Source organism: Puma concolor, chromosome A1 (genome assembly GCF_028749965.1).
Source record: "Puma concolor isolate L17-30 chromosome A1, mPumCon1.1.hap2, whole genome shotgun sequence".
Classification (NCBI taxonomy): Eukaryota; Metazoa; Chordata; class Mammalia; order Carnivora; family Felidae; genus Puma; species Puma concolor.
Genome location: NC_141667.1, coordinates 236,706,738 through 236,732,978, shown reverse-complemented (window position 1 = coordinate 236,732,978; position 26,241 = coordinate 236,706,738). Strand labels below are relative to the sequence as shown.

The 26,241-nt window shown below is 46.7% G+C and overlaps 1 protein-coding gene across 9 annotated transcripts in view; it reads left to right on the top strand.

The window, feature by feature from the left end:
- The window catches only part of ATP8A2 (ATPase phospholipid transporting 8A2), a 651,437-nt gene that overhangs the window by 543,819 nt on the left and 81,377 nt on the right, over positions 1 to 26,241 (top strand). For all 9 annotated transcript variants that reach the window (XM_086715021.1, XM_086715056.1, XM_086715049.1 and 6 more), the window contains 2 exons: positions 17,315 to 17,403; positions 23,418 to 23,522. In XM_086715021.1, the coding sequence (XP_086571147.1) occupies positions 17,315 to 17,403; positions 23,418 to 23,522 (194 nt within the window). The remainder of the gene's footprint in view (positions 1 to 17,314; positions 17,404 to 23,417; positions 23,523 to 26,241) is intronic.

The window sequence follows — 26,241 nt, the reverse complement described above, 5'->3', positions numbered from 1 at the left end:
TATTCTAGAGAATGTTCCATGTGCACTTGAAAAGAATGTGTATTCTGCTGTTTTAGGCTGGAATGTTCTGAAGATACCTGTTAAATCCATCTGGTCCAGTCTGTCATTCAAAGCCATCATTTCCTTGTTGATTTTCTGTTTAGATGATTTGTCCATCTATCTAAGTGGAGTGGCAAAGCCCCCTACTATTATTGTGTGACTATTGATTCGTTCCTTTATGTTTGTTATTAATTCTTGTATGTATTTGGGGGTTCTATGTTGGGGACATAAATATTTACAATTGTTAGATCTTGTTGGATCATCCCCTTTATTATTATGTACTGTCCTTCTTTATGTCTTGTTATAGTCTTTGTTTTAAAGTCTATTTGTCCGGGGGCGCCTGGGTGGCGCAGTCGGTTAAGCGTCCGACTTCAGCCAGGTCACGATCTCGCGGTCCGTGAGTTCAAGCCCCGCGTCGGGCTCTGGGCTGATGGCTCAGAGCCTGGAGCCTGTTTCCGATTCTGTGTCTCCCTCTCTCTCTGCCCCTCCCCCGTTCATGCTCTGTCTCTCTCTGTCCCAAAAATAAATAAAACGTTGAAAAAAAAAAAAAATAAAAAAAAAAAATAAAGTCTATTTGTCCGACATAAGTATTGCTACTCTGATCACTTCTGATGTTCACTTATATGACAAATGTTTCTCCATCCCCTCACTTTCAATTTGCAGGTATTTTTAGGTCTGAAATGAGTCTCTTGTAGGCAGCATATACATGGGTCTTGTTTTTCTGTTTTGTTTTTGTTTTTATCCATTCTGTCACCATACATCTTTTGATTGGAGCATTTAGTCCATTTACATTCAAAGCAATTATTGATATATATTTATTGCCATCTTATTACTTGTTTTGTGGTTGTTTCTGAAGATTTTCTCTGATCCTTTCTTGTCTTTTTCTCTTTCATGGTTTGCTGGTTTTCTTTAGTGATATGTTTGGATTTCTTTATTTTTATTCTTGGCATATTTGTTAGTGGTTTTTGATTTGTGGTTACCATTAGGTTTGTACATAACATGTTCTGCATATAGCAATCTATATTAAGTCAATGGTCGTTCGGGTTGGAACCCATTCTTTACTCCTCTCTTCCCCACATTTTAGGTATATGGTGTCATATCTCACATCCTTTTATTTTGTGATTCCTTAACCTACTTCTTACAGAAATAGTCATTTTTACCACTTTTGTGTTTCCTACCTTCATACCGACATTTTGGGTCTTTCCTTTCTACTCAAAGAGTCTCCTTTAATATTTCATGCAGGGCTGGTTTAGTGGTCCAATACTCCTTTAGTTTCTGTTTGTCTGGGAAACTCTTTATCTCTCCTTCTATCCTGAATGATAGCCTTGCTGGATAGAGTATTCCTGGCTGCAGATTTTCCCCATTCAACACTGAATATATCATACCACTCTCTCTGGCTTGCAAAGTTTCTGTTGAAGACTCCGCTGATAGCCTTACGGGGTTTCTTTTGTACGTAACTGTCTTCTTTGGTCTTACTGCTTTTAATGTTTTTTCTTTATCCCTATATTTTGCCATTGTAATTACAATAAATCTTGGTATGGGCCTGCTTTTATTGATCCTGTTGGGGGTTCTCTTTGCCTCCCAGTTCTGGATATCTGTTTCCTTCCCCAGATTAGGAAAGTTTTCGGTTATTATTTCTTCAGATAAATTTTCTGGTCCCTTCTCTCTCTCTTCTTCTTCTGGGATGCCCATTGTATGAATGTTAATACCTTTTGTGGAGTCACTGAATTCCCGGAATCTATTCTCGTTTACATAATTCTTTTCTTCTTTTTTCTTTCTTTCTTTTTTTTCCCACTTTTGTTCAGCTTGCTTACCTTCCACTACTCTGTCTTCTAGGTCATTAATTGTTCTTCTGCTTCTTCCAGCCTGCTCTTCATTCCATCAGGTTTGTTTCTCATTTCATTTATTGAGCCCTTATCTCTGCTGTGTTATTCCTTATATCTGTGTTAATGGTATCACTGATGCCCTCCACTCTTTTCTCAAGTCCAGTGCTTTAAATTCTCAATCAGGCATGTTACTGATATCTATTTCACTTAGGTCTTCACCCATGGCCTTGTTCTGTGCTTTAATTAGAGACAGATTCCTCCCTCTTCTCATTTTGTCTAAGTCTCTGTGCCTATTTCTGTGTGTTAGGAAAGTCAGCTACGTCCCCTGGTTTTGAAGGTAATGACTTTACGAAGAAGAGGTCCTATAGTGCCCTGCTGTGTAGTTTCCCTTGTTCCCAAGGGCCTCGCATTTCCAGGAGTGTCTCCACTGTGTGCTGTGTACTCTCTGTTCTTGTGTCCTGGCCACTTTATCCTTCAAGTCAGTCACCTCCAGAAGCTCTCTTTGCCTGTTGTGAGCAGTATTTGATCCCTGGCCTGAATGTGGTGCATTTTAACTAGGTGTGCCCTGGTCTGCTTGTGAAATGAGACCTGTTGTCACTGCCACTGGAACCGAGGCCTTGCAAAACTCCCTTGTTAGGAGATTCATGTTAGCAGGGATTTGGGCCAGTGTTTTGGGGGACCCCCCCCCCACCATGCTGGGACTGAGGCAAGCATGACTGGAAGGAGCAGTTCCACCAGAACGTCAGGGGCAGGGCTTGGTGTAAGCAAGTTAGGTAGCAAGTGTCAGCACTTGGCAGGTTCCCAGCTGGCCCTGGGCTTATGCTGAGGGGCACAGGAGGAAAAGGCAGCAGCCAGTTCCTTTGTTCTCTGAGCTACGCCTCTGTGAATGCTGTCTCTCTGGGTCGTGCTCTGAGATGAGCGAATAATCTCCCTACTGTGTGCCGTAGTGGCTCTTCATATCCCTGTTTCCATTTTCCATGGTGTATGTCCATGAGCTGTTTGCCCTGCCTTCTCTGCAAAAGCAGCACAATGCCCTCCGAGCTGTCCCAGAGCCAGGCCCACTGACTTTTAAAATCCAGGCTTTAAGCCTCACTGGTTGCAAGAACTCACACAGTTTGGGCCCTCTCACTTTCCATGCCAATTACCATGGGGATTTGTTTTCCTAGTATGCTTGTTCCCCTGTGTCCTAGTCTGTCTCTTGCCCTTCTCTGCAACTGTGGCTCCCTCCTCGGCCACAGTGACCACGGTCTCTTTCTCTCCCAAGCCATGTCTCTATACTTCCTGCCTTCTTCGATGTGGCATCTTCTCTATCTTTAGTTGTTTGTCATGCCACTCTTCAGATGGATTTCTGGGGTATTTAGGATGGTTTCATAGTTACCTAGTTGTGTTTCTACAGGATGAGATGAGCCTAGGGTCCTCCTGCTCCGCTGCCGTCTTCCCCTTATCCTCTTTTCTTGGCTTTAATATGAAATCATCTATTTCTCAAATCTTTGGGTAAGGTTGAAGACCGAGAAAGATGTGTCTTGTTAATCCCATGGATTTTACTCGAATTGGGACTATGCAAATCTTCCAGGTCATGTTAGCATTTTTAAAAAGTATTCTAGGGGCGCCCGGGTGGCGCAGTCGGTTGGGCATCCGACTTCAGCCAGGTCACGATCTCGCGGTCCGTGAGTTCGAGCCCCGCGTCGGGCTCTGGGCTGACGGCTCGGAGCCTGGAGCCTGCTTCCGATTCTGTGTCTCCCTCTCTCTCTGCCCCTCGCCCGTTCATGCTCTGTCTCTCTCTGTCCCAAAAATAAATAAACGTTGAAAAAAAAATTAAAAAAAAAAAGTATTCTAAATGCACAAAGTAGTGATCAGTGGGGACTTTTCCGGGGGATAAAATATCTCATATTTAGGATATGTGTGTGAGTGTATATATTCTATTAGTTATGCAGTTCCCATTGTCTACCTCTGCATTAATTTCAGTAAAAGTTGGGGAGACAATCCTTCCTAGGGTCAGTCCTGTCAGGCTACGTGAGTGGCTGCTGGCCTTATGTACCCGTAAGGCCATGTCCTGGGTAGAAGTTTTTATCGTCACTTGAAACAACGATTCAATGTCTTTTAGTTTGTGGTTCCTGCCACCGAGGAACCTACGGGAAAACCTGAAGCCGACCGATCTCCCATCTCTGAATTCCATTAAATCTATGCTAAGGATCAGGATGGTTGTGGGCTGCTTATCCTACAGTTTAATTCTGCATTACTGGGGAGATCTCACTCACTCCTCAGCCCTGTGGAAGCAGCTTAGGCTCTGTGACAGTCTGGGTTGATCATTTTCCCCAGCTTCCTGGACGGGGACTCAGGTAGGCACCATATTTAGCCTTTTGACGTGTCCCCACATAGAGAACATTTTTCATGAGCAATTAGCCCCTACTCTTTTTTCTTTTCTACTTGGGTACAAAGTAAGTTATCAGCGGACATCTTTCAGCATCGTAGAGCGACAGCGGAGTCTCTGCTCTGAGTGGTGTTCTGTAGAGATGAGAGCAGTGCTTGGCCTGGCATGATGATAGGAAGCTCACCTTGATCAATTCAAAATAGAAGGCACCCTGTCAGCAGTCAGCACCAGTGAGTGGTGCTCATACTTGAACCTAAAGAATAGATTTTAGCTATTTCACTATTTAGCTTTTTTCACTATTAACACCTGCTGCCCATCACCCACAAGCAACCTGTTTGCAATATAACTTGGGAATCCTGCATCATACGGCTCAACCTGTCCAGCCACCTGAGAGCAGTGACGCGTGAACCTCCTGACAGCTGGGGCAGATCGTCATCTTCTGGACCCAGCCCCGCTCAAAACTCACTCAAGAGCCACTCTCTATCGCTATTGTTCACTGCTAGGATATCCAAGTAAGATTGGGGCTTCTACCAATAGGGTAAAAACATCAGCTCATTATAGGTAACGTGTATAGCGCTTACCATGGGCCACACACTGTTTCCAGTACTCTCCATTTGTTCATTTAGGCCTCATGGTATCCCTAGTGAGTTAAGTAATATATATTTCCTATTTTACAGAGGAAGAAGCCAAGGCCTGGTGATTAAATAAGAGTAGGCAGCAGAGTGGGATTGAGGTCCAGGTAGGCTGTCTGTGCCTGTTAGGGACTGGATGTCCGTGTCCCCCTCAAGTTTTTATATTGAAGCCTTAACCCCTAACGTAATGGTAATTTAGAGATGGGACCTTTGAGAGGTGATTAGGTTCAGATGAGGTCACGTGGCAGGGGCAGAGGCCTCGTGGTGGGATTAGTGCCCTTGTAAGAAGAGACATCAGAGAACTTGCTCCTTCTCTTTCCCTCCCTCCCTCTTTGCACACGCGCGCGTGCACACACACACACACACACACACATGCAGGTCATGTGAGCACAGTGAGAAATCAGCCTTCTGCGAGCCACAAGAGAGCTTTCACAAGAAAGCAGGCTGGCGGGCGCCCTGCTCCCAGATGTCCAGGCTCCAGAACTATGAGGATGAATGTCTGTGGTCTACGCCCACAGTCCCTGGCATGCTGTTACTGCAGCTCGGGCTGCCAGTGCTCCGTCAATCCCACCTCCCACAGAAGCCCTTACAGCCCCTCAGCTTTTCAAGAAACACCTGCCGATCGTTCTCGTTGGTCCTTCAGATGTCCTTCCTCGGCAGTGCCTCTTGGTTCAAGACCTTGATTTCGTCCGCCTCTCTGGGAGGAGGAGGGAACCAGCTCCTATTCCACCTTGGGAAGTGCAGGCGACCCACAGGCTAGGTCACAAGGGTGTATATTCTGGCACCACAGCGGCCAGTGAATATGCATGAAGTGACAGCAGCAACTGTCTGTTCCAGAGCCCTGGGCTCTGCGGGGACCATCTCTGAGTCTCTGGATCTTCCAGATTTGAGGGCCAGCTAATAGTAGTCATGGTGAGGGGCGCTCATCTCTCTTCGGGGGGCTCGTCACTCAGGCGGCAAATCGAAGAGGTGGGCCATCTTTATTGATATCTGTCATAAATACTGTGCTCTAATATCGAGCCTAATATTCTAAATTACCGTGGTTGTTGCCACTGTGAGACGTCTAATTTTTCTCCTCAGGGAAACGGATAACTTTCTGTGACAGCACAGTTGACTCTTTTGGCTTTCTGTGAAATCACGCGAGAATCACAATCTAGAAATAGTGAGTGTTGAAATTGTCTATAAACACCCAGAAGAAACACTGTACCACAGACACCCACAGAATAATTTCTGGAAGCCTGCAGGCTCACCTCTAGGGAAGGAGAGTCAGAACTGGTACCGTGGCGTCCCTGCAGCCCTCCCCGTCAGCCCCTGCAGGATCGAGCCCCATGTCCGGCTCTGCACTGTTAGCGCTTGGATTCTCTCTCTCCGGCTCTCTCTACCCCTCCCCCACTCACGTGTGCATGCCGTCTTGCTCTCTCTCTCGCTCGCTCTCTCAAAATAAACAAGTAAATATTTTAAAAAATTGTACAGCACCAGTTTTAAACCTGCCCTGTTCTCACCTTGAACGTGAGTCCCACATTTCATAGCAGTGATAGCTGATTTCCTTGCCTTAATTTCCTGCACCAGGCCCTGTGCAGAATGGTAAGAATGTTTTCTCCTCCGGAAAAATCGTTTCAGGAAATTCGTGGTCTCTAAAATGGGGTGCTAAAGAGCAAAATGGGAAATCAAAAGGACCACTACCCGAAAAAGGATAAGTTAATAATCCAGGTAAGCAAATCATAGCATCAACACTCCACCTCTTCACAGCCTGTTCGGGGAAAAATCGGGAACTGCCGTCTCGTCACTGGCCGGGGAATAAATGAGAGTTGAAATGTCGCCACGGATTTGTAGAGAATCGTCCCGTTCCACGCGCCCTGAAATAAGAGTTCCCTCCCTTGGGTCGGGGTGGGGCGGGGTGAGGGGAGTCTGTGTTTCCTTCAGAGGTTTCTTTCTGGAGCTTTTGGCTTTGTCAGCGCTGCCCTGCCAGTTAGTGGGGAAAGGCTCCCCACTCCTGTGGCTTCTGTCATAAGTAGCTCACGTGGTGATGACGGTGTTTGTGAGAGCAGACCCCACACGCAAGGTGTCAGGACCACAGTGAGCCACTAGAACGGCTACCATGAAAGATACGGACAAGACCAAGCGTGGTGAGGACGTGGGACAGCAGAGGTGCTCAGACATTCACTGTACTCGTGCAACTGCTTTGGTGAACTCTTGGGACGTCTCTTATAAAGTTCATCATACACAAGCACACCTCGTTTTATTGTGCTTCACGGATACTGCATTCTTTTTTTTTTTTTTTTTAATTTTTTTTTTCAACGTTTATTTATTTTTGGGACAGAGAGAGACAGAGCATGAACGGGGGAGGGGCAGAGAGAGAGAGGGAGACACAGAATCGGAAACAGGCTCCAGGCTCTGAGCCATCAGCCCAGAGCCTGACGTGGGGCTCGAACTCCCGGACCGCGAGATCGTGACCTGGCTGATGTCGGACGCTTAACCGACTGTGCCACCCAGGCGCCCCGGATACTGCATTCTTTACACATCGAAGGTTGGTGGCAACCCCGCCTTGAGCAAGTCCATTGGTGCCATTTTTCCAACATTTGTTCACTTTGTGTCTCTGTGTCACGTTTTCGTAATTCTCACAAGATTTCAAACTTTGTCATCATTGTCATTTTTTTTAATTTATTAAAATGTTAATAATTTATAATAATAATTTATAATAATTTATAATATAATTTATAATAATTTATAATAATTATTTATAATTATAACATATAATAATAAATTATATTATATTATACAAATATATTATAAATATATAAATATATAATATATTAATAATTAATAATAATTATTGTTAAAATAAACAATATTTATTTTTGAGAGAGAGAGAGAGTGTGAGTGGGGGACAGTCAGAGAGAGAGGGAGACAGAATCTGAAGCTGTCAGCACAGAGCCTGTATGCGGGGCTTGAACTCACCAACAGTGAGCTAAAGTCGGATGCCTAACCAACTGAGCCACCCAGAGGCCCCTCAAACTTTGTCATTATTATATTTGTTATGGGGACCTGGGATCAGTGATCTTTGACGTTACTCTTGTAACAAGAGTTTGGGGGCGCTGCAGACCACACGCATGTAAGACAATGAACTCAATCCACAAATGTGTGTGTTCTCCTGCTCCACCACAAGCCAGACATTCCCGGTCTCTCCTCCTCTCCTTGGGGCTCCCTGTTCCGTGAGACACAACAATATTGAAATTAGGCCAGTGAATAACCCTATAGTGGCCTCTATGCGTTCAAGTGTAAGGAAGAGTCTCACGTCTCTCGCTTCGAATCAAAACCTAGAAATGATCAAGCTTAGTGAGGAAGGTTTGCCCAAAGCTGAGCCAGACCCAAAGGTAGCCCTTTTCCACCAGACAGCCAAGCTGTGAATGCAGAGAGAACGTTCTGGAAGGAAGTTGAAAGGGCTTCTCCGGTGAACACACAAATGGTGAGCAAGGGAAACAGCCTTATTGCAGATCCAGAGTCACCTGGAGTGGCCTGGACAGAAGGTTACATCAGCCACAACATTGCCTCCAAGCAAAGCCTAATCCGGAGCAAGCCCCTAATTCTCTTCAGTTTTATGAAGGCCGAGAGAGGTGAGGAGGCTACCAGGAGCAGAGTTTAAAGCTAGGAGAGGTGGGTTCGTGAAGCTTACAGAAGGAAGCCTCCAGAACATAAATGATGCAGGGTGAAGCAGCAGGTGCTGATGAGAAGCGGCAGCAAGTTTCCAGAAGGTCTGGCCAAGGTAGTTAATGAAGGTGGCTGCACCAAACAGCAGATTTTCAATGCAGACAAAACAGACTTCTATTGGAAGAAGATGCCACTGAGGACTTTCACAGCTAGAGAGAGGCCACTGCCTGGCTTCTAAGCTCCAAAGAACAGGCTGACTCTCTCGTTAGAAGCTAATGCAGCTGGTGACTTAAACTGGAAGCCAACTTTGCTGAAGTTGAAGTCCATGAAGTGCTCACAGACCGTTCTGAAAATCCTAGGTCCCGTTAGAATTATGCCCAGTCCACTGTGCTTTACAAGTGGATCATCGAAGCCTGGATGACAGTATGTCTGTTTACAGCACGTCATGTTTACAACATGGTTTACTGAATATTTTAAGCCCACGGTTGAGACCTGCTGCTCAGGAAGAAAGATTCCTTTGGAAATATTGCTGCTCGTTGCCAGTGCACGTGGTCACCCAAGAGCTCTGATGGAGACGCCCAAGGAGACTAACGTTTCCACGCCTGCTGCCACGGCGTGGATTCTGCAGCTCACGGATCGACGAGTCATTTCCACTTTCAAGTCTTACTATTGAAGAAATGCGTTTTGAAAGGCTATCGATGTCATAAAAAGTGATTCCTCTGATGGATCTGGGCAAAGCAAATTGAAAACCTCCTGGAAAGGATTTGGCATTCTAGATGTCATCAAGAACATTCGTGATTCGTGGGAAGAGGTCAAAATATCCACATGTGCAGGCATTTGGCAGAAGTGGATTCCCACCCTTGGGGATGACTCTGGGGGCTCGGGGCGTCGGTGGAGGCAATCACGGCAGATGTGGTGGAAACAGCGAGAGAACCAGGACTAGAAGTGGGGGCTGAGGGTGGATGGCGTTGCCGCGATCTTGTGACAGGACGCGATGGGGTGAGGACTGCTTCTCGCCGCTGAGCAGAGAACGTGGTTTCTCCAGATGGGACTCTGCTCCTGCTGAAGATGCTGTGAAGCTTGTTGAAATGACAACGAAGGATTTAGAATGTTACGTACACTTGGTACTTAAAGCGGCGGCAGGATTTGAAAGGACTGACTCCAGTTTTGAAAGAAGTTCCACTGTGAGTGAAATGCTATCAAACAGCATCTCATGTGACAGGGAAAACATTCATGAAAGGAAGAGTCCCTTGCTGCAGCAAACTTGACTGTTTCTTCTAAGAAATTGCCACAACCACGCCAGCCTTCAGTACCCGCCACCCTGATCGGTCAGCAGCCATCGACATCGAGGCAGGACCCTCCCCCAGCAAAAGGATTACGATTTGCTGAAAGCTCAGATGATGGTTAGCTTTTCTCAGCAGTACAGTATTTTTAAATTAAGGTATGTGCATTGTTTCTTAAGACCTAATTCCATTGTCCAATTAACAGACTATAATATAGCATAGACATAACTTTTATATACAGTGGGAAACAAAAAAACTCATTTGACTTGTTTCATTGCAATATTTGCTCTATTGTCGCGGTCTGGAACTGAACCCCCAACATCTCTGCGGTATACCTGCGCATGACAGAGCAACCCCCCTCTCAGGCGTTGACCCCAAAGAAACAGAAACATATGTACACAAAAACGACTCTGTACACATGCGTACAGCAGCCTTATTATTGATAAGAGGCCCAAACTAGAAAGAACCCCAAGGTCCATTCACAGGAGACTGGTTAAGCAAATTGTGATATATTCACACAACAGAATACCGCTCAAACATTTTAAAAAGAATAGGTTATAGATACCCACAGGAACACGCATGAATCTCAAAGGCATCATGTTGGGCGAAAGAATGTCTTCCCACTTGCGTGAAGTCCTAAAACAGGCAAAACTTAGCTGTTAGTGACAAATCAGGGCAGGGGAGGGATCAGGCAGGTGTAGTTATACAGATGTACACAATTGTCAGAACTCTTTGAACTAAAAACTTAAGATTTGTGCATTTGACTGTATTTAAATTCTAATACCCCCCCCCACCTACCCCGAAAAGCATTCCTTTATCCTCCTGGAGGGGGAATACAGTATTTTTTTTAATATTTATTTAATATTTAATTAATATTTATTTAATATTTATTTTTGAGAGAGAGAGACTCAGTGTGAACAGGAGAGGGTCAGAGAGAGGGGGAGACACAGAATCCGAAGCAGGCTCCAGGCTCTGAGCCGTCAGCACAGAGCCCGACGCGGGGCCTGAATTCACGAACAGTGAGATCATACCTGAGCCGAAGTCGAACGCTCGACCGACTGAGCCACCCAGATGCCCCACGTTAATCATCCACCACTAACTTTTGAGGGTTTCAAAACAATAGTGTCATTGATAGAGCTACCTTATGCTTTAGTGACAAAAAAAAAATTAATAAAGCCCACTGTCAAAAAGAGAGCGTTTGTTACATGCTTGGTTCTTAATGACCCCACGTTTGTAGGAATGATATTTTTATGTGGTTGCTTCTTCTCGCCCATCTTCAGGGATCACAGCAAGGCTGAGGTAGCAGCTTCTTGTGCCGGGGGTTATGGCTTCAGGTCCCCTTTTGTGCAGGTAGATCTGGACGTGCCACTGGGCCGGCACTTAAGTGTCCAGATCAGGCATGTGGGGTGGTTTCTGAGTTAGCACAGGTACGTAGGCGCTTCTGGCATCGCTTGGTTGTTTTTCCAAAACTTCATTTGCATTCTGAGTGCGTGGAGGAGAGTCGTCTGAGGACGTTCTGTGGGAGACAACTGAGATGTTACTTTTCAGTAAATCTAAGCATAACATTGGCACCAATGTTAATGCCGTAGGTATTCTGTGGAGGAGAGCTGTGGGCACACGTGACTATGGGAAGGGAACTCGATTTCAGCCTGAAATTGCACCCTCCTTCCCGAAGCAAGTGGATGTGGTCTCAGCTCAGTCCTTTATCGAGCCACACACGAGATAGTCTTTCCTGCACCTGTCTGTCGTTCCGCCTGCCCCAGAGTTCCCTGGGGAGGATGGATTTGTGCCGCACACCTGCCTCTCAGCCTCGGCGTGTGGGGGGTGCACAGCTCCTAAACAAACGCGTCGACCGTCGCACAGTCACCCAGAGCAAATAGTGCGAGAACGTACATCACCACCCTTCCCAAAACGACTCTCGCAGAGAGAAAAGTGGATTTAACTTCCCTTGTGCGCATCCGTGGCAAACAAGGTTTTTGGAAAGCCAGAGCTCACTGACAAAACTAGGGCTCCCTTGGCCTTTGAATGGAAACACAAAGTTAGGAAAGGTGAGGGGTAAACAAAACTTAAGGAATAGAAACCACAAGTACAAGTGTCCCTACCAGGCTGATGGTCCTTAGAGGTTTGGCTTAATTTTGTTACTGTGGCTGGCGGGGGTGGGGGGGGGGGTGGTGCAGGGATTGGGGGGCGCAGTTCTTTGGTTCTGTTTTTGTGACACTGCAAGTCCTCCAGATTTTCTTTGACTTACAGTTTGAATTTGGTGCCCTGTGTTTCTGGTGTTAAATGGGAGTCAGACTTGGGGCTTGAGTGTTATTGCCAAGTCTGTGCTGGGGGATGTTCGTTCTCTCCTGCCCCGGGACAGGCGGGTGCAGGAGGAGGAAGCCCCTCATTGCTCACGTTTAGGGGAGGCAGTGAGGCTTGGGGACAAATAACGGCTTTGGATGTGGCAGCAGATCCTGGGGGGAAGTTGCAGAATTAAATTTCCTTCTGTGCAACGGGAACTGTGAGGGGTCACATGGGAAGTCCTGCACATAGAGATGCACAAAGAAGTCCTAGTTCCTTCTCTGGGCCGGTGAGCGGTTGGCTTCCGCTGCCAGCACCTTGGTTCCCATGCACCCCGCACTGGGAGCACAAAGTACCTTACCTGGCTCTGGTTACTTCTGCTTCCCTTTTGAAACTTCTCGTCTATTGGTCTCTTGGGTGCCTCTGTCGGTTGAACGTTCAACTCTGGATATCATCTAGGGTCATGATCTGATGGTGGTCAAATCAATCCCTGCATCAGGCTCTGCAGTGACAGCATGGAGCCTGCTTGGGATTCTCTCTCTCCCTCTCTATCTGCCCCTCCCCTGCTCATGTTTGCACACGCATGTGCACTCTCTCAAATAAATAAAACTTAAAAAAAAAACCAACAAACTCCTGGTCTATCACCATGTTCCTGGATGGCTGGACCTGAGCTTGCGGCTGTGTGTGTGAGATTAGTAGCACACTGTAGGAAACAAACGCACTAATCCCTGATCACTCCTATTGTGGGTGCCCCTGGTTCATACTTCTAATCTAACTCAGTGCTGTGCTGGGCGGCTCATTACAGTCAGACAAACCTCCAGTCCTGTCTGGGCTCTCACCTTTTTGCGCCCTAATGTATCAATTCATTCTACCCACCTGAGCCTCAGTTTACTGCAGTGGGTTCCTGTGCATTTGGCACCTGAGTGGCTCATGTCTGTGCTAGTAAAGATGTGCTAACTGGGAAGAGGGGGTCCATTCTTCCCAACAGACTGTTAGCACATCAAAAGGATATTTTTAGTATATGTGCTGCTGAAGCGAGCACCAAAAGGATATTTTTAAAACCTCACTCAATAGTACTTAGGAGAGGGGAGGGGAAAGAGTAATTAAGTGCCATTTGTCACCCAGCCCAGCTCAATAAACATTTTTTTTTTTTTTGTCATGCTTAAGAGAACAAGAAAATGTAATTAAGTTTAAATAACTAAAGCTGTGGCCTTAGGGAAGCTTTCAGGACGTTGGACCTCAGTCATTCTGTGAAAATCTGTAGAAACCTTTCTGGAACCACACTTTTAAGTTATATACACGAAATCTTCCCGGCTCCAAGTTTTAAACACCAGCAACAGCAACAACAATATTTGCAAATCTCTATATAACTTTTTGTTAATTTGGGTGGGGGCTTCATATTTCCAGTAGGGCAGCTCAAAGTTCACGGTCCTTACTTCGCTCAGCAAGTAAAATTCTTACTGAGTTTCGGAAACTAGTTTAAATCATTGCTGTCAAGTATTATTTTTAAATGACCGTACCCTTTGGTAAATACACCTAGCAGATGATCCAGGACCTACCCCAGTAAGTATAGCTCAAACCAGTCCCACCTTCCACGGGCAAGTACCACCCCAGGCGGGTACAGCAGAGAGCAATACCCAAGGTGCCAGCTCAGCCCTGCGGCTGGGGACTCAGCCAGCCATAGAGGCAAGAGGGTTGTTGATGGGCTCCTTCCCGTGGTTCGCTTGGGAGGTGGAGGGAGGGGTCGGGTTACATCTTTTCTTTCATGTGAGTAATACATATTTTCGGTAGAAAAAAACAGGAAGTAGAGATAGCCAGAGAGATATGCAAACAACAGTCACCGTCCTCCTGTATCCCAGATGCATTATTCACGAACACGTCAGCAGCACGTGTGAAAGGGGGTGGTAGTCTCGAGCCCAGCAAGGCTGGGACCACTCCACCCCTTTTGAAGTCCCAAAACGCGTTCGTGAAAGGCGAGCAAATCCTAAAACGGGACCTACAACAATCGGAGTGTATGTTGACGTATATAGACACATGCTGAAGGCTTCACATTCAAAGACACGGGAACTTGTAGTAGACTGCATCAGGACATAGCATCTCAAGTTCAATTTCGAGATTTGGCCCAGTTGTGCTGCTTTTCCCACACTCCCATTGCCATGGTGGGTCCGTTGGAAGAGGTGTCAGAACCGGAGTTTGCATTAGCCTTGTAACATTCCTCTGTGCCAACGAATCTAATTCTCTGTCACTCTTAATTGCCACCCACGAGCCCATTGTCTGTAGGTACCACAATGTAATTAAGTCCTGTTCTTGGACGTTTCTTTCTTCCTGTCTTTGGTAGCACAGCACGGTGTGAATATTCTTGCACTTCTTCGGACACTTTATTACTTATTTCCTGAGGATGAAGTGGAAGAGACGTGATTGATGGGGCACAACGCACTCCCATAGTTTTAAGTCAGAAAACAGGCACTTTTTTAGAAAAATCAAAGCAAGTCCTCCAGGCCCTGGGTGGAGTTCAGCTTTACCCCAGACCTCACTGCGTCTCAGACTCATCGTCAGAAGCTCCGAGTCCCGCGGAGAGCCACGCGACAGAGTTCGGAGGCAAGACCCGAGCGGTTAGGCGTGGGCTTTGCCGTGGCTGCTCGGGACAAGGGCCGCGGTGGGTGTGGCGGGCCCACCAGAACAGAGGACGGAAACCAGAGAGCGCGTTGAAACTAGCATGCCACGTGGGGGCCAAACCCGCCCTCTGCACTTGAAGAGAGCTGCCCTGAGCACCCCCTGATTCTCAGCCCTGCCGTGTCCCTGCAAGTGTCCCCCAGCTTACGTGTGCCTCGACCCCACTGCCCACCCGCCCTCGGAAAGCCTCCGGCCACTTGGTAATGAGTTGTGGCAAAACCTCTCTCTTCCCGTGGAACCAAATGGTGAGGACTCCAGAAAAGCAAAGGAACGAACGTGAAGGGTTCTGTCACCCCTGTCCCTTTTTGAAGTGGCCCACCCTTCCAGGCCAACTTGCCGGTTGCCAGCTCCCAGCCCGGCTCACCGGAAACCCCAATCTAAGGACTCCCTACCCCCCAGCCCCCACATTTGCTTAGAGCAAACTTGTCCGCACCCCCCTCCCCGGCTTTTGCCCTACATTCTCTTTTCACCTCCTCCCCTGACATTTAACTTGGCCCCACAGCTCTGTTCCTTAAAACCCTCTGCCCCAAACTGTCTGTGACGCAGCATGCCAGGAACAAGAAAAGCTCATCAAAGGCTGCTGTCCTCGCTGCCTGTCCCTGTCACTCATCGTTCCCCTTGGAACTGCTCTCCCTCTACCCTTCCCAGCTGCCGAAACCCTGCTTATCTTTCTAGACACATCTCATGTTCTGTGCTCTTTAAGGAGCCCGACCAGCCTTCTGAAACCCCCTAGAATGTGATCACAATACATGTCATATTCCGCTGTGTCGTGTACGGACGGTCCCTGACTTAGGATGGTTCCGTTTAGGATTTTCCAACTTGATGATGGCGTGAGAGCGAGGCGCATTCAGTAGAAGCCGTACTTGGAGTTTTGAATCTGGATCTTTTCCTAGGCCAGCGGCATGTGATACGATTGTCTCTCATGACGCCGGGCAGTGGCCACTCCCCAGGCAGCCGGCACAGCCCCGAGGGTGAATGGCCGACACGCTCACAACCATTCGCCACCCAGACAACTACCTGTCACTTTTAGCACGGTATTCAGTACGTCGCAGGAGATAGCCAGCACGTGATTGTATTTTTAGTCTCGTTTTTTGTTTCTTTTTTTTATCAAAGCATAGTTGGCACACCATGTTATGTTAGCTTCCCGTGCGCAGCGTAGTGATGCAACAAATCTGTTTGTAGTGTGACTGCCGCGTGTCACCAGACAACGCTTCCCGTCCCCCTGACCGTCTTCCCTAGGCTGTGCCTTTCATCCCCGTGATGGAAGCCTCTGTCTGTCACCCCCTTCGTCTGTTTTGCCCTCCCTCCCTGCATTCCCCCTCCCCTCCGGCAACCACAAATTTGTTCTCTGTACTTATGGGTCTTTTTCTGCGTTTTTGTTTGTTAATAAGTTTGTTTTTTAGATTCCACGTAGAAGGGAAAATATGGCTTTTGTCTTTCTCTGTCTGGCTTCTTTCACTCAGCATTATACCCTCTGGTACGCCCATCCATGTGGTCCCACATAGCAAGATCTCGTTCGTGTTCTTGGTTGAATAATATTCCGTGTGTGTGAGTGAGTAATATTCTGTTGTGTGTCCATACACACCCCCCCCCCACATCTTCTGGATCCATTCATCTGTGGATGGACACTTATGTTGCTTCCATATCTTGACTATGGATTGTAAATAATGCTACAGTAAACATAAGGGCACATATATCTTTGAATTAGTGTTTTTGTTTTCTTTGGCTAAATACCCAGTAGTGGAATTTTGGGATCCTATGGTGATTTCTATTTGTAATTTTTTTAAATGTTTTTTTTTAACGTTTATTCATTTTTGAGACAGAGAGAGACAGAGCATGAACGGGGGAGGGGCAGAGAGAGAGGGAGACACAGAATCAGAAACAGGCTCCAGGTTCTGAGCCATCAGCCCAGAGCCCGACGCGGGGCTCGAACTCACGGACCGCGAGATCGTGACCTGAGCCGAAGTCGGACGCTTAACCAACCGACTGAGCCACCCAGGCGCCCCTCTATTTGTAATTTTTTGAGGAACCTCCATACAGTTTTCCACATTAATGCTTTATTATAAAATAGGCTTGGGGCACCTGGGTGGCTCAGTTGCTTGGGCTCCCAAGTCTTGATTTAGGCTCAGATCATGATCTTATGATTTGTGAGTTCTAGCCCCACATCGGGCTCTGCACAGACAGCATGGAGCCTGCCTAGAATTCTGTCTCCCTCTCCCTCTCTGCCCCTCCCCAGCGTGCTTCTATATATCTCTCAAAACAAAAATAAACTTAAAAAAATAAAACAGGGTTTTGATGATGTTGCCCAACTGGCTGTGGTGTTCAGTAAGTTAGGTGTATTAACTGCATTTTTGACTTATGATAGTTTCAACTTATGATGGGTTTATCAGCATATGACCCTGTTGAAAATCAGGGAAAATCTATAGATTATACCACGTGTGTGTGTGTGTGTGTGTGTGTGTGTGTGTGTGTGTGTGATGGGATGTTTTCCATTGATTAAATCATGTAGGGTTTTTGAAAGAACAAACCTAACGCACGTGTCACTTCTGTGTCTTGCAGGCAACCATGGTTCTGAGCTCTGCACACTTCTGGTTGGGATTATTTCTGGTTCCCACGGCGTGTTTGATCGAAGATGTGGCGTGGAGAGCGTAAGTGAAAAGTGAAGTGGCCGCCCTAAGTCTTGCTCAGCTGCCCTTGCAATCACCTTTCGTGAACCCTGCGGTAGGGTCCTGCATGCTGTGGGACTTCTCAAGAATCAGGTCTCCTGCCTGGCTAAAAACTGTATGTGGAGGTCATTTCAAATTAGAAAATACTTGGAAGGAAGGAGTCTTCATTTTCCCAGTAACTCACAGTAGGAATCCTTCAAATATAATTTATTTAGAGTGCCCGTGTTCAGATCTATGTGAACATTAATCACAGAGATGAAATTATAATGTGGGTCAGACAGGAAACAATTCATGCTCAACTTTTGCTTACGTTTCAAAATAATATTGTTTCTGAAATGTCTTGTGTACAAGGTAAGTGAAGCAACTACATTCCAAGAGAATGTAAATTTTAATTTTATCCATGAGAAAGAGACGGAATACTCCAAATGAGGGAACACTGAGTTTTGTTTGGGGCAGGCCTGATTCCTCCTACAAACAGTTGCCGACTTCCCTGAAAATTGAGCCTCCTGGATTGGTTTTACTTTAGGCAAAGCATAATTATTTTGGGGCCCTGAGGTAGAGAATTGAGACTTTAATCCAAACCTTCCAGGAAAAGACATCAGATTTCATTTTTATCTCCCCCTTCCTCCCGCACTCAATGAGAATTGTTCTTGCCTGACAGTTAAGGATGTCTTTTGAAAAAGTCTTCATTTTGGCATTATCTTGACACCCGATGACGCCTAACGTGGAGAGAGAGAGAGAGAGAGAGAGAGGAAGAGAGAGAATTGTATAGCACATATTTTGGGTGGGTTTTTTTTTTCCTCGTCACTAAGTTTTGCAACTGTTGGAAAAAACTAAATAATTCTAATTTATTAAATGGCTTGATTTACCCCTACTTTCGTTTTATCTACTAAACCCGTGTTTTGTAAATAACTGAACTAGAATCTTTGCAAATGAAATTATAGCCAGGAAAGATGTTTTCTTAATCTAATAAATGCACTGAGGGAAAATGTTCTATTATTTGTTCTTATAGCACAAGAGACGGGTTCCTGTGCCCAGTGCCAAATGGTATGTGGCATACCATTTTACCTTGCTAAATTTCTTCAATTTCACATGACAGTTGGGTTAGTTTTAGGTCAATGCAACATGACGTTGGTTACATTAGATCACTTTACAATTTATACTGATTGAGAATAGTGATGCAATTATAAATTAACCTCAGCCTATTTTAATTCAACTATCTAGATTAATGCCATGAAAAAAGATGTTATTGAGACTGTATTTGCCAAGTGAGACTTGAGCAAAAGTATCTTTCTACCATTTCGAAGAGTGTTGGCCGATGACAGTGTTCTCTACCTCCTCGTCTTTTCCAATCCATTCTGAGTAAAAGTTACCGGTCACCAGGGAAGCAAATTATTCCTTCAAGCAGGACTTGTTTTTGGTTTCCCCTGGCACTGTCAAATTAGTGCCATTTACATTTTAGCAAGAATAAATCAAAGGACACTGCTCCAGTGTCCACCGGACACTCCAGCTCCAGCTCCACCGGATGGAAAGAGCAAAAGTCACTTCATTTCCAAGAAGCTTGCCAGCCGGGTAGGAGCAGGACCGTGCTCTGTGGTGAGGATGCTGGTGGGGGGCCAACAGAGGCAGACAGACCCCAGGCATTGCCCCACCTGCTACCTCCTGCCCGGTAGGGGCCCAGAAAACAGCCCTTCCCAGGAGCAGACGGCGCCTCAGCTTTGGGCTGAGCCGGAAGGGCCGCTACCAAAGTGCAGGGACACTCACAGAAATGTACTTTTGTCCCTTCCTGTTTGGAGAAACCAGGGAGGGTGCGTACCGTGGCTCTCACCTGCAGCATTTGCCCAAAGAGTATGCTCAATTTGTAGTACACATTTCACGTCTAAAGTACAGTCACCTCTGTCCTCAAAAAACGAGAATTTCACAAGTTTACTTGGGAATCCTCCCTGTGATCACGGGGATACTCCCGGCCTGACGTCGATGTTGTCGAGTCCCGTGAATTCAGAGGCTTCTCTGGGAAGGGAAAGCCGAGTATGAGTCGCACTGTGATTTCTCTTTCTGAGCTTTAACTCCCGGGACGTGTTCCGGTTTTCCTTCCTGCACACTGAGCAAACAACACGAACCCTGCTTGTCCACAACCTCCCTTCCCTGGGTTCCGGGTGTCACCTGTTTATTGCTGTGGCTGTCCTTGGGCTTCGCAGGAAGAGCCTGTGGGGCCATGTCAGAGTCTCTCACGGGATGACTCTCTCATCTTGCCTTGGCCCAATCTTACTGGACTTTTTGTTTTGTCTTGAATGTTGGAGGTTGACTCTCTTTTGAAAGAGCTTTTAAATCCCAGCAGGAGGCAGGCCCACCTTTTTGCATGTATTTCTATGAGTGTTTAGGGAAGTGAGCTGCTCTTTCTCCATTTTCCCCCCTTAGCCTGCCCAGTCCCCCTCTCCCATTTCAGGACCTAGACTGTTTCAGAGTCAGGAAAAAAAAAAAAAAAGAAAGAAAGAAAGAAAACCAGCATGAGGTAATTCAGTCATTTTTTCCATGAAGTCTGTCAGCTTTCTGGTCGAAGATCCGTTAGACTGTCTTAAGTCAGATTTGGATGCCATAAAGTACCTACTCTGTTATCCTATTAACCATACTTTTCATAAGGGACCGAACTAACACATCTTTTACTAAAATAATTGACTGATTATATGTGATACCTGGCTAATGAGTATTTTTATTAGAAGCATGAAGTTTAAATTGCCCAGAACTATTTTAATACACTTTAGCTTACGCACTTCCAAAATGTTTACCCATGACCACATTCTTAGGTAAGCTGCCATGTACTCATTCTCATTTAGGAGAAATTCGTTAGTTGCTTTGTAGAAATAATATAAAGCTCAAGGCCACTGGGCACAGGAACCCGTCTCCTTTTATCTAACTGTATCTCTCATACTTTACCAGTCAGCACACAATACGTTCAGCAATTCCAGAATGACTTCATTTCCTTATTATAATCCCAGATAGGCAGTTAAATGGAAATAAAAAGTAAGAAGAAATTTCTGTATACAAATGAATCTTGATTTAAAAAAAAAAAACCCAACTAAACTAAGTTTTTGTGAACCAAATTGTATTTACATTTTCGTCCACATTTAGTGGAATCGAACATCTCCTTGACTTGCTGCTTTTCCGTGCAGAGGAGGGAGTCAAGGAACAAAGTTTCAGAAACAGAAAGATGAAAAGGTCAAGATGCTACGTCGATCTATTTGTGTTAAAAACCCCCGAATACGTGGAGATACCCTTAGCTGTATCTGGAGGCTCCCAGACGACTCTCACACTCTGACAGTGGCTAAGCAACCCACGCTACCCCCCGTGGGATCATCTGGTCTTTTGGTGCGGGGTTGGATGGAGCAGCCCCAGACCACAGCGGGCTAGCCGTTGGGGGACAGTGGGGCTCACTGTGTCACAGCTGTGACTCAGAACAAGCCACACCCCGGTGCCTGGTGAGACCGAACTTGCAGGCCAGTGGCTGATGCTTAAAGGCCGGCTTTTCACATGTGAACTTTGACAGGGGGAGGAGAGCCATTCATCTAACGAAGAATTTATTAATGAGGTTAAGGCCCTTGAAAAAGCAGTTTTGCGTTGCTAACGTCACTTCTACCCCAGTGCCACACGCAGAAAGACTCACGGAATCATCCCCAAGCATTGCCATACGGTGTTCTCAAATAGTGGTCAAGTTCCATGAGCTAGGCTCGTGGAAATACTGAAAACTTGCTGAGTAATTCTTGGACACCAGTGAGTTTCATCCATTAAAAACATGCACAGTGTCTGGGGGCATTAGGATACTCAGATCGTTTCACCCTGAAATGATTTTGTGAATGAGCCAAAACTGGCAGTTTCAATGTAGTGGGTCAGATTCGTTTTCCCTTGGCCTAAGGTGTAGATTTCCAGCCCGCTGGCCCAGCCTCCCTGTTCCTAGCCTACTTCTTGGTGGCACCCTTGTCCCCCAGCCCAGAAGATAACTCCGAGGGCTGTTACAGAGGTTGATGAGCCCTGATTGCTCTGTGTTGGGAGAAGGAGGGAGGAAGGAGGGGAGGGGTGGATTGAGGACCATCCTGAAACAGAGCACATGTTCATCCCCCAGGACCCGCAGATGTGTTCTCTGTGTATTTGGGGACCTGTATATCTGGGGTGAATCCTAGCGGAGCGGGGCTTGCCCCTCAGTTGTCTCCCTATCATCCTAGCCCCGTGGGCCCATGAGATAAAAGTTCAAGTTGGGGGCCCAGCATATTCAATAATAATGAACAGTGCAAATTTCAACATTCTTTTTTTACTGTCTCCAGCAAAATGCTAAACGTTTTCTCATTTCTTGTTTAAATTAAAATTCCACAGTCTCTGCTTTGAACTGCAGTATGTTATCACTCCTGAGTCCCGGGACTCGGCTTGATGTAATTAAGGTATTATGTGTTAAAACCTGTGTGGCTAAGTTCTCTTGTTTACTTTGGGGAAAAGGAATGACAGGCACATACACAGTGTCTTAGGACTAATACTCCATTATAGATTAACTTGGAGTGTTAGGGGATGACTGGGCGTTATCTTAACAGACTTCTTCCCTTGAAGGTGGAGGGTGGGAGGAAGAATGCGATTTCACTGCCACAGCTTGCGTCTTCAGAATGTTCCCGTTACGCTGTTTTCGCTTCCTTGCAGAGATGCTCCGTTTTTGTTCTTGTTCTGTCTTTGAGTCCTGGCACTTAGCAGGGTCTCCACATCTGTTTACACTGAAACTAATGAAAAGCTTTTTGTAATACAGAAACCTGCCTATATTGCTAAGCACTGAGCCCTTTTTCTTTTTAGTTGTCCCCCCTCCCCCCCGTTTCATACCTGTGTCTAGTCAAATGGCCTTTTCCGTCAGCGGTATCGTTTCCAACCAGTAGCTCTGTGTTTAGTCTCAATTTCAGGAAGATCCTGAGATCAGCTGCTTGTTTGAATGTTGTAAGGTATTCTTAGTTTAATCAGAAAAAGAGGGCAGGCGGTTCTTCCTGCAGTTCGAGGGGGATGACCTGACCAGGCTGAGGTTTAAACTGTGGTGCAGAGGCCAGCTTATTTCCGTTGCTACATCAGTTGCTTTACGCCATGGAGACCCACATAGATGGGCCCCGAGGGTAAGTCTCTGCAAGAGAACAGTGGAAAAGCTGTGCCTGGATATTTGTACTGACCCTAAATTTCAGGTCCAGGGTTTGGCTTGAAGAGCATGAACTCCAGCATTAGAAACCCCATTCCCGGGGCGCCTGGGTGGCTCAGTCGGTTAAGCATCTGACTTCAGCTCACAGTCATGATCTCACGGTCCATGAGTTCGAACCCCACGTCAGGCTCTGTGCTGACAGCTCAGAGTCTGGAGCCTGCTTTGGATACTGTGTGTGCCTCTCTCTGCCCCCCCCCCCCACCCCCTGACACCTGCCGCTCACACTCTATCTCTCAAAATTAAATAAACATACATACATACGTACATAAATCCCATTCCTGCTGTGACAGTGGCTCTTTTGATGCTAAAAAGAGAACAAACTACTCGCCCGGGGTCTGTGATCCCAGTAGGGGCCAGGGCTAAGGGATCCGCGTACATCCACTAGGGTAAGGATTTAAAGCATCTTCTGGGTTCTTAGGTTCTGCAGTGAAACACTTTGGAGATGGACCCATGAATATCCATGGACCCCGGTCCTTGGTCTGAAAGGCTGGGTCCTCAGCCAGATTCTCAGGCTTTCAGCAGCAGGCAGCGTTCCTTGGCGGATGTGGGCTAACTTCTGAGGCTCACGGTCCAAGTGTGTTCTGGGGGACTTGGGATGCTTCCCAGTGTATGAAAGTGGAGCCCCGGCCACGCACCGGGACTGTGACTTTTCCATGATGTCTGGAGCTGCAGCCTTGGCGTCCGAGGGCATCCAGATGTGGCCCCAAAAGGGAGCAGCCAGGCTTTAACGCTGTATAAAGTTCCTACGTCATGCGCTTTTTGTCTTTTCCTTCCGACACAGGGCCAAGCATACCTGCAAGAAAACGTTGCTGGAGGAGGTGCAGGAGCTGGAAACGAAGGCCAGAGTGATGGGGAAAGCGATGCTTCGGGACAGTAATGGGAAGAGGTGGGCCAGCGCCGGCCAAGAGCGTGGGGGGCACCAGTTCTCCCAGCCCTGCTCCCGACTTTTCCATCCCACCTTGCTTTTCCTCTCCTCAGTTTTCCATGCAAGCGTGGCATGCTCAGTTTTAGCCGTTTTGGGGATTCTCGAAGAATATAGTCACAGGCAGATTTAAATCGCATTTTCTCAGTGGCCACGTGAGATGCGGCCTGTCCCCAGGTAAAGCTGGGGGTTTTCACGGGGTCTGGGCATGGCCAAAACAGCCCACGTGCAGAAAACAGAAATAGCGATACTATCCCGAGGTGGAAAAGGTCTGTTTCAGTCTTGTTACCAAAGCTAGGCCTTTTGATGTTAGGCCCAATTATTATACTCCATGATGAGTATCTACCATGAAGGTTTGCATGCCGAATAATGTGTGTTTTTCATGTAAATCTTGTTACGGTTCACGGCAAGTGTACCTGGGGCCTTTCGTTGTGCTTTTACTGAATTGTGATTTTCTACTGGTGTTGAGAAAGTATCATGTGACGTATGGGCGAGTTCACAGGAACAAATGCTATCGTTCCCTCTCCTTATTTCCCGTGGGACATCGGCCTCCTCTTTCCCGTACCTAAAAGTTGGGCATGTGAACAGCTTTTGATTAATCCTGTACGTCGCAGGGTTATTAGATTGCATTTAGTTAAAGCCTGCATACTACCAAAGGAAGCTGACCTGGACCCAAGAACAACTTAGTATTGCCGTCTTAGACACATGGAATGTCGGGAAAACTCGGAGTACCACTCTCCTATACGTGGGTTGAAGGAAATCTGTAGCTCACGGCCAGGAAAACAGAAATCTGCAAGCTGAAGACGTCTAGAGGTTCCTACTCTGTGTCCTAATGTTTCAATTCTGCTTGATCCTACCATCTTCCAAAGCAATGAAGACAAAAGCATTTTCTTTTTTAACCCAGAGTTTGAGAACTGTTAGGAATATAACTTCAAAGAACTTCAGATACTTCAGGGAAGGGAAGATACTTCAGATACGCACAACTTGAGCGTGTAGTTCAAGTTGTGGTTTTTGTGTTTGTTCATGACATTTTTTTTAACAAGTGAGGCCATTAGCATTCATTATATGGCAGCTGTGCCAGTGGCTGTAAAAAATAATCTGTCAACAAGACAAAAATCACGGTCTTCAATAAGCTGAAAGCCATGACTGGGTGGGGACAGCAGCCGGGCTTGAAGCAGATCTATATAGAAGGGTTACACACGGCAGCACGTGGCTAAGGCCTGCTCTGTCCGTTAGATACTTTAGGCCCAGTGCTTAGCACCTACTAGATTTTCAAGGGCCTACAAAATTCTTTGAGACCTGAAAAAAAAAAAAAAAAAGTTCCTAGGCTCCAAAAATAGGGAACACCCTCGGCAAATTGAAATTAATAAGGGTTTAAAACTCTACAAAAGGCAGATCAGTCTTAGTAACTGTTGGATGTAATACGCATGCTGAGCTTTAGCATCTTTGAAAACAACTCACAGGGCCTCCTAGATCCCAAGCATGCTCGCATATACCCAGTGACTGCTGAGAGATCATAGGTAATTCCTAAGTAAAACGAGAATTTCAAAGCAAAATTCTAAAAACTCTTCTGCAGCATTTGACAGGAAAACCTTGTGCCCGGCGTGGCATAAGAATGCGCTTCGCCGTGTTTGATCCGACGTGGGGCCGGGGTCTCGTTCTGGTCCGGGAGGTTAAAACAGGCCTGGACATGGGGTCGGTAGCGTGGAGGGCGTTCAGAGGAGGCGACAACCCGGGAGGTCATCTGGCGTGGGAGATGAAGGGCTTCGCGTTGGAGATGGGATGGGAAACAGGGCTTGGAGGAGGCGGGCAGATGGAAATACTGAGTGTGTGTTTCCAGCAGAGGGAGCAGCCCGTGCAGAGGCACTGGTAGGATTGTGTGCCCGTGTGCATCCCACGGAGATCTGGAGCCTGCGTGTGAATTCTGGCTCAGCTGTTTGCTGCTTAGCCGCGTGACCTTGGACAAGATATTTTACATAGTGAGATGGTCTCTTCATCTGTAACCCAAGACCAATATTTGGGAGAAGGCGGGTTGGGACTTGACGAAACAATGCGGACCACACGGCAGGTCGCCTGACCCGTGGCAGGAGCACAGCGTCCCCGCTGCTGGTCTTTAGTTTGGCTGGAGAGCTGTGATGTTGAAGGCGGATGCGGGCTGTGAGCCCGTCCCTCCTTACAGTTCATAAAAAGAATGTCATTGTTAAAATTCACGTGTCCTGTTCAAAATGCACTTCTCAAGGTTCAAATGAGTGTCCGAAAGTAATGAGAGTTTAAATGGGGCTTCCTACCTTCTGCACCTTCAAACCTGTTTTCTGATCACTCTGTAAACGTGACGATTGTGTGGCTGGAGTGACTGCGCAAGAACGTGAGTGTGCACCCCCACTCCGTGGCTCCGGTTCCCTTGGGCTCTCGTCGCGGTGTGTTGCCTCACTTTTGTGTTCCTAGCAGAAGATCATTCGGGGATGCCCCGCCTCCCATCGTCCTCAGACCACCCCCCACCCCCGCCCCTGACCCACCACCATTTGTTTTTCCTCCCTCCTAATTGCTCCCAGATTTTCTGGGTGGTCCATTTGCAAACTAGATAGTGGCTACGGGCTGTTCTGATTTTGTCCTGCCCGGTCTCACAACTTTTCGTTCATCGCCTTTGTTTGCTCCTTTCACACCTGCCTGGATTCCTGTGCAC